General features: G+C 35.8%; 1 protein-coding gene across 1 annotated transcript in view; it reads left to right on the top strand.

Annotated features, from left to right (window-relative positions):
- dhrs11a (dehydrogenase/reductase 11a) overlaps positions 1 to 12,803 on the top strand; it is a 33,438-nt gene extending 20,635 nt beyond the window's left edge. Inside the window, exons 3-8 of the mRNA XM_046839848.1 lie at positions 6,288 to 6,497; positions 8,095 to 8,189; positions 9,190 to 9,319; positions 10,386 to 10,478; positions 10,853 to 10,918; positions 11,007 to 12,803. Of these exons, the coding sequence (XP_046695804.1) occupies positions 6,288 to 6,497; positions 8,095 to 8,189; positions 9,190 to 9,319; positions 10,386 to 10,478; positions 10,853 to 10,918; positions 11,007 to 11,048 (636 nt within the window). The 3' untranslated portion in view covers positions 11,049 to 12,803. The remainder of the gene's footprint in view (positions 1 to 6,287; positions 6,498 to 8,094; positions 8,190 to 9,189; positions 9,320 to 10,385; positions 10,479 to 10,852; positions 10,919 to 11,006) is intronic.
- Positions 12,804 to 13,953: the final 1,150 nt, after the last annotated feature.

Below are 13,953 nucleotides of genomic sequence, written 5' to 3'. Positions count from 1 at the left end.
CATTTTTTTTTACTTTTACTGTCTGAAATCTAGCACCAAAATCCGCCATGATGCACATGATCCGGCAATTAAAACAGTCCGTGTGGAAACATAGCAAAAGTTCTGTTTGGTGTCCTGATGATTTACGTAATTTGCATAAAGCATCAATATTTGTCCATGGTCATGTTGATTAGATTAATAAAAACTTAAAAATAATTTATTGGATGGATAGTCTCATCGTTTAAGTTCCCTAATGTTTGCTTCTAAGTTTGTTCAATGGGTGTGTAAATGGTGTAGCTAATCACAGCGCTTCTTTCTTCGTTACTGGAACATTTACATCACTTTATGATCCTCCTGCCACTTCCAGCCTCTACAGTCTCTACAGACACAAAGGTCAAGGACACACACAGGAAATGGATCTGTGTGTGAGGGCTTTTATGTATAACATTGATCAGAAATAGTGTGTCTATAGTATAGGTTCAGCCAACAGGATCTCTTTTACACACAAACACACAGAGACACACACACATAAGCACACACCTACACACACCTACACACACACACACACACACACACACACACACACACACACACACACACACACAGCATTTAGCTGAAATAGTTGTAGTCCAGCAGTCTCCTCTCTGCGTGTTGGCATGTGTGTGAGGGATGTTGCCATGGCGCGTGTGTACAATGTCTTTGTTTTTATTCTGTGCACCATTTGTGCTGTGGGATGTTTTCTGGGGCAATTTCCTCCTGATTGGTCTGTGTTTCTCTTCTTTTTTCTCCTCCCTTTTTCTGTCTTTAAAAGATTTTTCAGTTTCAGCATCTACTTTCTCTGTTCTCTCACTCTGTGATTTCTTTCATGATTTCTATTTCTTTGAAATAAAGGTCTCAATGAATTCAGATATTAAATATTATTGTTTACTGCCACTAGCAGAACAAACGTTAGCTGTAGTGCTTGTGTATTTCATCTTTATATGGGAGCACTGCGGTATCTTGCTGAAACATTATAGCCCATGCTAAGCACTTCATTCATTTAGTCTCCAGAATTGTTTATAATTTAGTTTCTGGTAAATGTTTCCGTTATATAGTGTAAGTAAGGACATGATGTGTTTTTTTTAAATCCAACTTCTGGAACTGGCCTGTTAGTATTAGCATTTTTTGTGTTCACTCCCCTGGTAGAAAGTTAGTAGACTGTTTTGGCAGCAAAAGGTAGTTGGTCCCCCAGTTGTCCAGCTCGGACCAGCTTTCGCTCCCCACTTGCAACAATGAGCCATAACCCTGTCTCTGGTTCACCACTGTTCTTTGCTTGGAGCACTTTTGATAGATACTGACCACTGCAGACCAGGAACATCCCACAAGATCTACAGTTTTGGAGATGCTCTAATCCAGTCGTCGAGACATCACAATTTGGCTCTTGTCAAACCCACTCACATCCTTACGCTTGCCCATTTTTCCTGCTTTGAACACATCAACTTTGAGGACAAAATGTTCACTTGCTGCCTACTAATATTCCACCCACTCCAACAGGGACCATGATAAAGTGTTATTTACTCACACGTCATAATGTTTTAATGTCATAATGTTATGCCTGGTCGGTGTTTATCAAGCACTTTTTGAACTAAAAATAAAAATACTATATAAATATTAGGGGTAATTTATTGATACATTTTTAGTAACCACTTGATACTGACTTTGTATCCGGAGCATTTCTTAAGAACCCTGAGGTGGAAATAGACTACAGCTTGAGTTCCAGTCCACACACATGCACACATTTTCATAAACAGGAGCAATTTAGTTTAGTTTAGTTTAGTTTAGTTTAGTTTAGTTTAGTTTAGTTATATTAGATTAGAAGTCTATTAACTGCTGTTTTTTGCAGTCCAGTGAAAGTAAACCTGAAATACCTGGAAGAAAAAACAACTTCGCACAGAAAGTAACTTAAATTAGAACTGAATCGATTCGAACTCTGTGAACTTCAGTGCTTTGAAACAGCAGCAGTTTGACTTTGGTAACATTCCTCATTAAAAACTTTCTTTCGGCTTCTTCCACAGCGGATCATCCGTGTTCGTGATCCGCATGTTTGATTTGGCACATGTTTTTACACTGGATGCCCTTCCTAACGCAACCCTCCCCATTTATAGGTATTTATCATATTTCGGTAATATTCCTCATTACTGTTTCAAATTGTATTCGTTTGTTGAAGACCTCCAGGGCATATTTTAGATTTGGACATTTAATTAGATTTTTTTGAATACGTGATAAATGGATTTACCTACTAACAGGCTTATTAGAAAATAAACATCCTTATTAGAACTGAATGGGTTGTAATGGTTGTAATATAATGATTTTAGTGGTTTCGAAAACTGCTTATCTCCAATATGTAATTTTTCCACACAACCATCTGGCTGATCGGTTAATTGCATGAACGAGAAGTGATACCTAATTCCTAATAAAGTGGCCAGTTAGTGTATTGAAGCATTGAATGACAGACTTCACCAGGTGGAAATAATGAATTGTATACTTGTGATACTGAACCCGCTGTGAGCAGTTGAACAGGCCAAACTGGAACATATTAGCTTTGACCAACAAGAGGTATCCAAGTGTGTGTGTGTGTGTGTGTGTGTGTGTGTGTGTGTGTGTGTGTGTGTGTGTGTGTGTGTGTGTGGTTGTGAGCAGAAATCCCTACCGAGATGTGTGGGTCACACACATTTAATCACCCACACAAGTACACTGTGAACTAACACGCTAACACAACCCAAGCTGTTAATTAGAATTTGTGTGTTAGGAACAGCACTCGACTGCACAGTTTGTTTATGCATGTGTGTGTGTGTGTGTGTGTGTGTGTGTGTGTGTGTGTGTGTCTCAGAATCAGCTCTGATAATTTCTGTTTCTTATAGAGGAACTATTCAGAAAAACTCCTCACATATAAACTGTAGCACTAATATATGTTATTTACGTACTCAGAAAAAGAGTCTAAGTGATGATGAACTTTCATTTCTAAGTTATTTCTATTTAAACAGGGCCCGAGCAAAGCAAACTGCTCATTTAGAGAGCTATTTTTGCCAGCATTGCTGTTGCGGTTTCTATTGTTGGTAGCTAATTTACCACAAAAGTTCTTGCTAATAGCAACATAAAATTGAGTGAACGGTGGCTGTATATTTATATTTTAAAATGTTTTTTTTTTTTTCAATTAGTATCACCAAAGATCCCCAACATCAATACTCCCATAAAAAAAAACTCTTGTAAATAAATGAATGAGCTCCCTTGTTTCTCCTCTATAGAGAGCCAGTCTGTGTAAATTTGAGTTTTCTGAACAGTAGCCTACTATTAAGCTCGATTCAAGCATTAATTGGTCAATACTTTTCTCTTCTCTACCTCCTCATTCGTCGCCTTGCTCTTCTTCTTTTTCCTTTCACTCCGTCTCGCTTTTTTCACTCCATTTCACTTTCACATGGAATTTGTGTATTTGATCTGCTTAATGACCTGAATCCTTTCCAAGATGTTTAGTGTACTAAAGCTGCATGGTTTTCTGCTCGATTGTGTATATCTCAGATGTGTGTGTGTGTGTATATATATATATATATATATATATATATATATATATATATATATATATATATAAATATAAGTGTGTTACTGTACAGATAAGCTTATGCATTAGGCATCTGAGATGTCAGTGTGTATCCTATTTCTCTATCTGTTTTCATTTGTATTCTTTGCCTCTCAGTATGTCTGTCAGCTTGCAGGGGTGACAGGGAGTGTGTGAGAGATTGAGCGACTAAAACACACAGCTCTTTTGTTGAAAATCCAAATCTTTTACAGGACGCTGAAGCAAAAGAGAACAAATGACAGTTGTATTGTAGATTGTGCTTAGACAATATTGTGTGATATTGGGCAGGAAAACCCCCAGAATATGAAAAATTGGGTAGAAATTATTTCACCCATATATATATATTTTCTTTATGATTAAAGTGACTAATTTGTGCATTTTTTTTTATTTGTGACCACAGCTTTTGGTGTCATTGTACTATTGAATGAATGATTTAATCATGGATAAAATCAGAATTGGAAAAGAATTGAGTGCGGATAAAATACTGTAACATGCATAGCCATCTATGTAATATATTCTAACCAGTGTTGTGTTGTGACTAAATATTTAGATCAGGATCCTGATCTTCTGGTCTTGCAGGAGTATCTTTCAGTATCTGCTGTAGCTTTAGTATTTACCAAATATAATAATAGATTTTTTATTAGTAAAAGAAAAACCAATGTTCAATGTATGTTCAATCAAAATTGGCATATAATGGAAGGCAATGGTGGAGGTGTAAATTGCGATTAGGATCCAATGGGTACATGAAAATCTATTTTTTACTGGCATGCAGGTGGAGGCTAGCTTCATTATAAAAGTTGCTAGATAGATAGATAAACACATTTTAAAAACCCTATTTAAAGACTCACTTTGTTAAATATTTATCTGTAAATTCTGTGGTTTTTCCTAGATAAGCAGCTTCCGTTAAGTATTCTTGTAAAGACATTTTACAAAACAAATATGTTGTCTCAATACCAAATGCTTAAGTATACAATGTAAATACTTAAAAGAAATGCAAATTCCTGGAAATGAATGTAACATCAGTTCCAGTCTCATTCAAACACACACAGACATACACACACACACATTTACACACAAACACCATTTCCCTGGATCCTCAGCGAATTAAGTCAAGACACGCATGAGGCAATAACAGATTCAGTATCCTTTTATTCAGTACAAAGTCTCACTCTTGGATCAATTTTTCTGATTTACTTTATTAACTCAGTTCTGTTTGTTGGCTGATTACTGGCTTTTCACTCTAAGTTTGCTTACCTTTTATGTCCGCATGTTTTTTTATTATCTGTATTTGCATTAAAACCCTGTGTAGTCACCTGACAAAGTATCTATTCACTAGAATCCTCTAATCTCCACTGCAGCTTTCTTTATCAACATCTCTGTAGTTGCCTTTGATCAAACTCGAGGTTCCACGAAGCAAATCAAGCTCCAATAAGATGGGTTTTGATCGGCGCAGGTCTAATGGTTAATGGTTGTAAAAAAGTAAAAAGGTTTAAATTCTGAGCTTAGATTACGGTTCATGTGTCCATTAAAGTGACCTTCAAATTCTCTGGTTCCTTCACCCTCACAAAAAGATGACTATGGGTTGACTGGATATGCCAAAAGGATGTGATGTTATTCTATTCATTGGAGGGTTTAACCATACTATTGGCTGGGGTGTCATTAATTTTGAAAGCATTGTTTAGCAGGAACAATATTATTTTATGTATGAAAAAATTGTGTGTGTGTCCTTGTTGGTTATGATTAAATACAAACTTCTAAATACTAGCCTAGAAAGGAGTTTTAGTTCATTTATTTTTCAGGTTTACTTCTGAATACAAATCAGATCCTTAATATAATATGGCTGCAATTATCACTATCTTTTCACACTGAGAAATATGCTAAAAGATTTAGAAAATCAGGATGGTACTGATTTCTGTTGATTGATGAGATTTGCTGCCTCTTGGTTTCCACTGTGTTGGTCTTGTGGTTCACAGGTAAAAGATTCTTGTAAGTGTAATGTAGTAGGGCAGATTTTCTTTTGTCAGTTTAAACGTTATCTCTGTGTTGCTGGTTATCATGCTTCTTACTGTGGTTTACTGATCTTTTCATTGTAAAGCTTTGTGTGCTTTTACAAAGCCTTTAAATAGACTAGGCTTGATTTGCATGATTTTATTAAACAGCATACAGTTGTTCTGGTGTAGATTCTTTATAGTAACTGTTGAAACAAAATGTTTTTACAAGGGTTCATCAGAAATAATGGGCCGATGAAAATTCCTGAAATGTTGTTGATTTGGTGTCCACACTACACGGTCATGATACAGCACTCCTGGAGCACTGAGGGTTAAGGGCCATGCTCAAGTACTACTTAAATCTACTTATAACTACTTAAAAAAAAAATCGAACAAATAAGACGACGGGTGTTGTTGCAAGTCGGAGTCTGGAGTTTCTTCCATCATTTATTACCTTTAAAATGTTCTGCTTGCTGTTAAACCGAGCCTAAACTGTATGTTCATGCTAAGTAGATAGTAAAAATCTTATCATGCAAATTAAGCTTTAAAAAGATGGATTTTATATTAACTAATCATATATTAATCTATGGAAAAGAAATTCTGCTTTTTATTTATTTATTTATTTATTTAATACACTTATTTGACTCTATTTGACTGCTTTACACTTATTGCATTGTATTTATTTCTCTTTCTGTTCGTGTCTGCAGAAGCTGGCAGCTGAGTGTCAGAGTGCGGGTTACAGCGGTACTCTAATCCCGTATAAATGTGACCTGTGCAATGAGGAGGAGATCCTCTCCATGTTCTCTGCTATTAAGACCCTGCTTCAGGGGGTGGACGTGTGTATCAACAACGCCGGCCTGGCTCACAACGAACCTCTGCTTAGTGGCCGCACTGAGGGGTGGAAGAACATGCTGGATGTAAGATATACACACCATCAGTTCAGTTCAATGTACAGTTAAAATCAATTTTACGGTGCACAATGAAACAGAAATGCAAATGCACCTGGAAACTTGCAAATGCAAGTTAACTATGTATTTGGTAATTGTATTCAAGACAGAACTGAAAAGGGTTTAATAGGATACATTTGAGGCAGATGTGTGTGTGTATACATAAAGTTTAAATATAGATAAAGGTCATTTAATAGGAAAACATGTATACTTATTATACAAAAACATATCAGCATTGTTTAATTTTTCTTACAACTTTGGATGAGGTAAGTTTCTTAGAAGAATGCATGAAGAACATAGGTTGAGTTTATAAACTCCAAAGATCAGGTCTCAGGAAAAGTAGTGTGTGGTGCTGCCACACACTACTGTTTGACTCCAGAGGCCTCTGTATTTCCGCTTGATTGTCTGAGCGTTAGTGCTTTCCATATACAGTGTGGTTCATCGAGCTTTGTTCCATCCATTATTTACCAGCCCATTCCCATTCAGCAGCTAGACATTTCCCTTGCCTGTGCATTAGTTGCCATGGCTAGCATTCTTACAGTGTGTGTGTGTTGTGTGTTGTGTGTGTGTGTGTGTGTGTGTGTGTGTGTGTTTCTTAACCCCCCAAATACACAATGGAAGAATAGTTTCCCCGAAAACAGGATTGAAGAAAGTCAGGGTTCCTGCTTCTATCCTGAGTTCGGGTTCATTCTGTGTCTCATAGGGTTTTTGTAGGTTATTCTATTTCTTCCCATCTCCCCAAAACATGCTGTCCTGACTAATTTGCCTACCTTGGTGCAAATGAGTGTGAATGTTTACGGTATTTACTGTTTACAGTAAATGTGCAGTCGTACCATTTAGCGTGTATTCGTAGCTCACACCCAGAGTTCTTTGCACTGAAAAACCTGTGATCCTTCCTTCGAGACACATAAAGCTGTGTCTGTGTAACATACTTGAAGAAAGGTTTTGTCAGCCTACTTGAACTCAACTAAAGCCAAGAGCTCACATTAAGCAATAACTTCCCAATGTTGCGGTGATTGACAGGGGAGAGAGTATGCCACATAACCCACCCAAATTGCAAGGCCACTTTTGGTCCTTTGGCTCCTGGCAAACGGATTTCTTCGGCACCATCTGCATTTGGCTTCATGGTCTCTTGACGACTGGACGAATGTTATTCTGTTGTGTCACATGGGAGCCTTAATTACATGCTTTTTCTGAAATTCCAGCATTTTCATATTGTCCTTAATTGTTCCATAATCTTTCTTCATGTTACATGACACATCATAAGCATTTTGTCTCAAATAAGCATACGCATATAAACATATGATAACATCACTCTGCAAATAGGTTGGGAAAGCAGAAATCCAACCAGCTATTATTTCTAACCAAATGACCTGTATTACTTTAAATCCAAATCTAGTTTCCTCAGCCTGTAATAACCAGAGCTACTTTGAGCTAAATTCAATGTCGGGAAAAAGAATAAGAAGTAAGCTGTTGTTCTTTGTGACTTAAGAAATGCTGTGGTTGTCCTTATTTTGTTACTGTGCAATGTTGTTCTTTTCAATTTACTGTTGATTATCCTTCCAAGGTGAATGTTCTCGCTCTGGCCATCTGTACGCGCGAAGCCTACCAGTCCATGAGGGAGAGAAACGTGGACGATGGACACATCATCAACATCAACAGGTCCAATCCTGAAATCTGAAATTCTGAAATCAGCTCTATGATTTACCAACTAAATAAAAATGTTTATTAGCAGAAAATGTTTGAACCTTTTTTAAGTTACATTCAAGGCAGTAGAAGGGAAGTGAAAGAAATACCGACTGTTGAATGTTATCACAGCTATAAACTGTAAAACTGCAGCTTCGATATACAGTACGTATTACTGTAGAGCTGTAACACCCCCTGTGCTGAAATGCTAAATGAAGACTTCTTCTAGAAAATTCTTCAGAAAACATTTGGATGCTCTATTAGTCTCAGGGGTCTCAGGAGGGGGGATGAATCAAACTGTTGAAGAGACTTTGTGGAGATTCTAAAAAAGTTGTATAAAATCAGAATATTACAAAATGTAGACACAGAGAACAGGCAAAAACCTAAATGCATAGGAATATCTGGTAATTAAATCCACAAAAAAAATTTGATTAAACAAATTCTTAAAAAAATAAATCTCACGGCCTGGTAATTAAATCAACAAAGGAGTATCGCCTCAAAAAAGTAGATCTTTAGTGAAAACGGAATAAAAACATTTAGGAGGTAAAAAGCAATATTTTAATCATTAGATATAATGAATAATTGGAAATGAATTACATGTGGCAGCGATGTTACAGTACTAATGACAAATAGAGCACAACAGAAAGAAACAATGAGGGCCTTAAGTGGGCAAAAAAATTAATTATAATAATTGTAAAATCCAGACAGATAAGCGTAAGAAAACGTCACCTTATTATGAATACCACAAAGATAATGCATTATTGTCAATGTAATGAAGCTAACTTATTCTCAAAACCACTGGTATAGAAAATTGCACTTCCAGATGGCAGGTGTAAAATATAGAGTAGGGGGACATGTGACATACATTGAAAGAACAAAGAGCAGTCATGATGATAAACGGCACTCAAAAAAAAAAATGTTTATACCCAGATAGAATATAAGGTTAAAGGTGAGTGTGTTATTGTACTGTGTGCAGTATGGGAGGACACAAAATGGTACCAAGCGCCGACGCGCATTTCTACTGCGCCACCAAATACGCTGTGACGGCGCTTACTGAGGGGCTCAGACAGGAACTGAGGGAAGCCAAGACACACATCCGTGCCACGGTGACACATCTCACAAATTCACACACACACACACACACACACACACACACACACACACACGCATTTACATGTTAAAGTTGGCATAGATTTTACACCTATACACAGCTTTACATATATGCTGCAACAGAATGACTTCCAAACAAATTGATTGCAACCAACGTGCAAAAAAAAGAAAATAACTAAATTCTTGATACATTATAACTAAAACAAAAACTAAGACTATCGGTAAAAAAAAAGGTTTGTGTGTATCGAAATAAAAATAATTCCGTGATTTCTTTGTAGATTGTTTGATATTAGCTAGAAATAAAATGAAACTAAAATACAAATAGTAATGATTTTTAAACAATTTTCAAAATCAAATAATGTGTCTAAAAATGAGAAATAATAAAATATAAGATAAAATAAATAAACATTGATCATTTTTTTTCACTATTAAAACCAACCAAAGAAAATAAATACAAAAAGAAATAGAAATAAACACTTGTAATATTAAGAAAACTCTATTGAACTTGATATTATCAAAGCGATGCAGATTTTATTACTACTAATCGTGATCATGATAATTCAGAGTTAACAATCTATTAAGCGGCAATCCTGTACCCACATAGTACATTTCAAAGTGGATGTAAATGCTGCTTTACGTGTTTAAATTGAGTAAATTCTATTTCTGTTTTTATTATAAATCCGATTTTTTTTAATGGCACCTATATAGTTGTAATCTCCATTTCCTATACAGTACGTTTTGTTATATTTTGTTTACTTTGTTTTCTCAGTATAACTTATTCTGTTGAATGCTTTCATCTTGTTTTTATTTCTCGTATTTTTATTTCTTTTTATAATCACACTGCGTGTGGTAGCGTGTGTGACAAATATAATTTTGCACTTGTATGAATTATAATATTAGATACTTCTAAACATTTTGATTCAAGGTGAGTGCAGCTTTAGGACTATTAGTACTTTCAACAAAACAAACAAACAGAAATTCATGCTAATATTCGATGCTAAATTTGATTTGAAGATCTGAATGTGAGCTGATTGGATGCTATGTTGCTTTTGTACTGGACAGTGTATATCTCCTGGCATAGTGGAGACTGAGTTTGCCTTCAGACACCACAACAGTGATCCAGAGAAAGCTGCTTCTGTGTATGAAAGTATAAAGGTAAGCGAGATGTTTGAGCGTGTATGATCATGGATTATATTATTATTGTGGAAACTGGGTTGGGGTCGAGTGTATGTTTGTGAATGGATGGCGAAGCAAAGGAAGGTGAGTGGTAAGAGTCTTACACCTTTTACAATTTTCCCACTTTTTACGTGACTGTTAAGGGCTTTATCATGCAACATAAAACACACTGTGCTGTTTGGCCTTTTCTCTATTTCTCTTCTGACGCTCTTCTCTTTCTCCTGCTAGTCAGGAGTGGGATCTATACCACTCACCTTCCTGGCTTCGTCCTCCATTTAACCCCCCCCCAGAGTTTAACCACACCCTTTCCACAATTACCTTATAATCTTTTAATTTCTTACAATCTTGTGCAGTGTTTGAAAGCAGAAGACATAGCTAGCGCCATCACCTACGTCCTCAGCGCACCTCCACATGTCCAGGTGAGCGTCTGCACTGGTTGCCATGTATCTATGTTATTTAAAAGAACCTGAATGAGTTTGTTTTCTCGTGCGATATTTCTAACTGTAGATCGGAGACGTGCAGCTGCGGCCAGTGGAGCAGGTGTCTTAGTGACCGTCCTGGAGACTCATCAACGGAGAAAAGAGGGAAGACAGAACCAGCAGCGAAACGGTGTCTCTCTGGCAACACCTGCTGGACAAAGCATACAAATAGTTTAAAAACATGGGGTTTCGAAAGGGAATTGTGGTTTGTCTGTGTAGCAAGTCTGAAAATCTGAAGCTGTGTGAGAGGGAACTCTTGACACAAACAGAGGGAGAGAAACTACAGAAAGAAAGAAATACGTTTGGTACTGTTCCAATTTACACAAACACTGCTGCCTCAACATGATGGGAATTTTCTTTTTTAGTAGACGGAAAATGGAAACAGGGACCATATAGGGCTGAAAAATGGTCCCTGTTTATGATCTCAGACCAGAATGTCATCGGTTGCACAATTTGTTTTAGGTCATTTTTTCTTTTTTTTTTTTACATAACTTTTGAAATGAGACAAAAAACACTGTCATTCATTGTGCAGTGAAATAGGTGTAGGAAACACTGTTGCAATTATAATGTATTAAATTCATCTCATATAAAGGCGTCTTAACCATCAATCTTGTGTTAGAATAGCGTCTACCTCAAGTAACTCTATTCTGAAAGTTGTTTCTAATATTATTTTTGTCCCAATTAATGTTTTTTTTTCTAGTAGTTATAACACAATGACATTAAATATGATTACAAATTTCACAAGCGGTTATCAGGTTTGCCCTTACAAATAAAATCTATTTGCGTTCCTCTCTGAAATGCACCTCGCTTCTGCATTTATGTACATGCCTTTCTAATTATTAAATATACAGACAATTGTATTGGACTGTTGGAGTCTTGGGAAGTTAGACACACACAATTGTGTAGAGTGTCATTGATTGCGGTAGCATAACATTTTCCAGTCACTTGAATTAGGAGACCCAAACCTGGTGTACATGATGTAAATAGTTTGGAGTGGATCTTGAGAAGTCTACCATAGAACTCTATTGAACACCATTGGGATGGATTTAAATGTTGACTGCACCTCAGACCTCCTCACGCTACATCAGTTTATCAATTTAGTAACACCGGTGTGGCTGAAACAACACAAATCTCCACAAGCACACTCCAAAATCTAGTGCCCAAAAGAGTGTCGGTTATTATAAAAGTAAGTTGGGACTGAATGTGGAATAAGATGATCGAAAAGCTAATAAGATTCTTAAAATCCACAAAACTTATATGGTGTATCTTATTTATAACTACCGATAAGCTGCTGTAGTTTTAGACATTACCGACATGTTATAAGACTTTATACGACTTGCCATGATGCATTATAATTGCTCTAAGTGTCGGCACATTGATGATTGTATATATATTTTCTTTTTTATAAGTATTCTAACTTTGATTTGTTTGTAGATGTGTTTCTCATAACGTGTAACATTCTGAAATTCTTTGATTTTACAACCAATCAGGAGTCTAAAGTACCTCGGAAAGTGCAGAACCTGAGCTTATAAACTGCATAAGAACAAATGCTTAAATGCTCGTGCTTTTTTTTAAAAGCCTGCATCCAGTGCATGATTGTTGTTGTTGTTTTTTTCCTGAGGAGGCATTTAAATTGACCTAAATTGAAGTCATGTAAAATTGTTTTCTTGCACTTTGGACTTGCATTTAAAAAAGCACTTACACCTTTCCAAGAGACATGTGACTAACTTTTGTGTGCACATTTTTAAAAAAGATGCTCCACCTTTGCTCATGTGTACAGATGAGATATTCTTGTGAACATAAATCGAAAAGATTATTAGTGTTGTGAACCGTGTGCTGCCTTTTTATTTTTTCATGTGTACTGGCTACAGAATACACAATTCGTTTAAATCCCTTTTCTCTGTAATTAAGTGTGCAAATGTTTTTTTCAGAACACTTACACTCTTTAAGGCAATGAATGCACAAAGAGCTAAAAATGGTTCTATTTCTTGCTTCATAGATGGATCCCCAAAATTGTTTTTTTTTTTTTATTGAAACATTTGGAGGGATTATTGAAAAAAACTTGGGGTTTGATGCTTATTTTTAGAATCATATTATTATTATGATAATGATGATGATGATGATATACACACTTAGACAAAAAAAACACATTATACATTTATTTTAACACTAACAACATTATATGCTGCTGATATCAGCAAAACGCTTACCCTCATTTGCTTTTCTTGATCATTTCAGTTATAAATATCTCGCAAATTTAATAAATGCATGCACACACCTACTAATCACTCATGTACACCACCTTAGTGTAAGTTGCAAATCTGAATAGGAATATAATTGATATTACCTTAAACATTTAATGAATTTTAGAACCATTTTAATTTCTTCATGCTTTCAGGGGTCTTCAGAGATCCTCTTTTTGGAAACTGTTTTATTGGCAAAGTACAGAACCACAGGATTCGATATAGAACCTCAAGGATCCTCAAGGAAAGGTTTTCAGTATGCAGGATTATTAAAACAAAACATTCCCCTTTAATTCAATGCTAATTAAAATAATAATTATTGTTATTAATATCTTATCATTGAATCTACACAATAAGTTATGTCTGAAAAGTAATGAAAAATTTTATTCATTAGCATTAGGATAGTCGATTCAAACTTTCCCTCAGAAAGAAAAGTACAGAGTTTACTAGTCCTTAAGACTTTCCTGAGGTGGAAAACCGAATGGAACGGTTTTTCCTCGGAATACTACAATTCTACTGTCTTATGATTAGGTGTAGATTGTGTTTATACAAATCCCTAAGAAGGTGCAATATCATATTAGAACATGTACTTTAATAGAATAATCAGAGCTACTATCATAGTAAATGATGAACCTGATGACCAATCAGATTTGAGAATTCAACAAGGTTGTTGTGTAAATCATTAAAAAACAACTTTTCCAGCAAATGCTGTTTTTCAGAGGGTTCTAATAA

The sequence above is a fragment of the Silurus meridionalis genome, chromosome 25, assembly GCF_014805685.1.
Source record: "Silurus meridionalis isolate SWU-2019-XX chromosome 25, ASM1480568v1, whole genome shotgun sequence".
NCBI lineage: Eukaryota > Metazoa > Chordata > Actinopteri > Siluriformes > Siluridae > Silurus > Silurus meridionalis.
The sequence above is the reverse complement of the archived record's forward strand: the minus strand, read 5'-3'. Positions and strand labels throughout refer to the sequence as shown.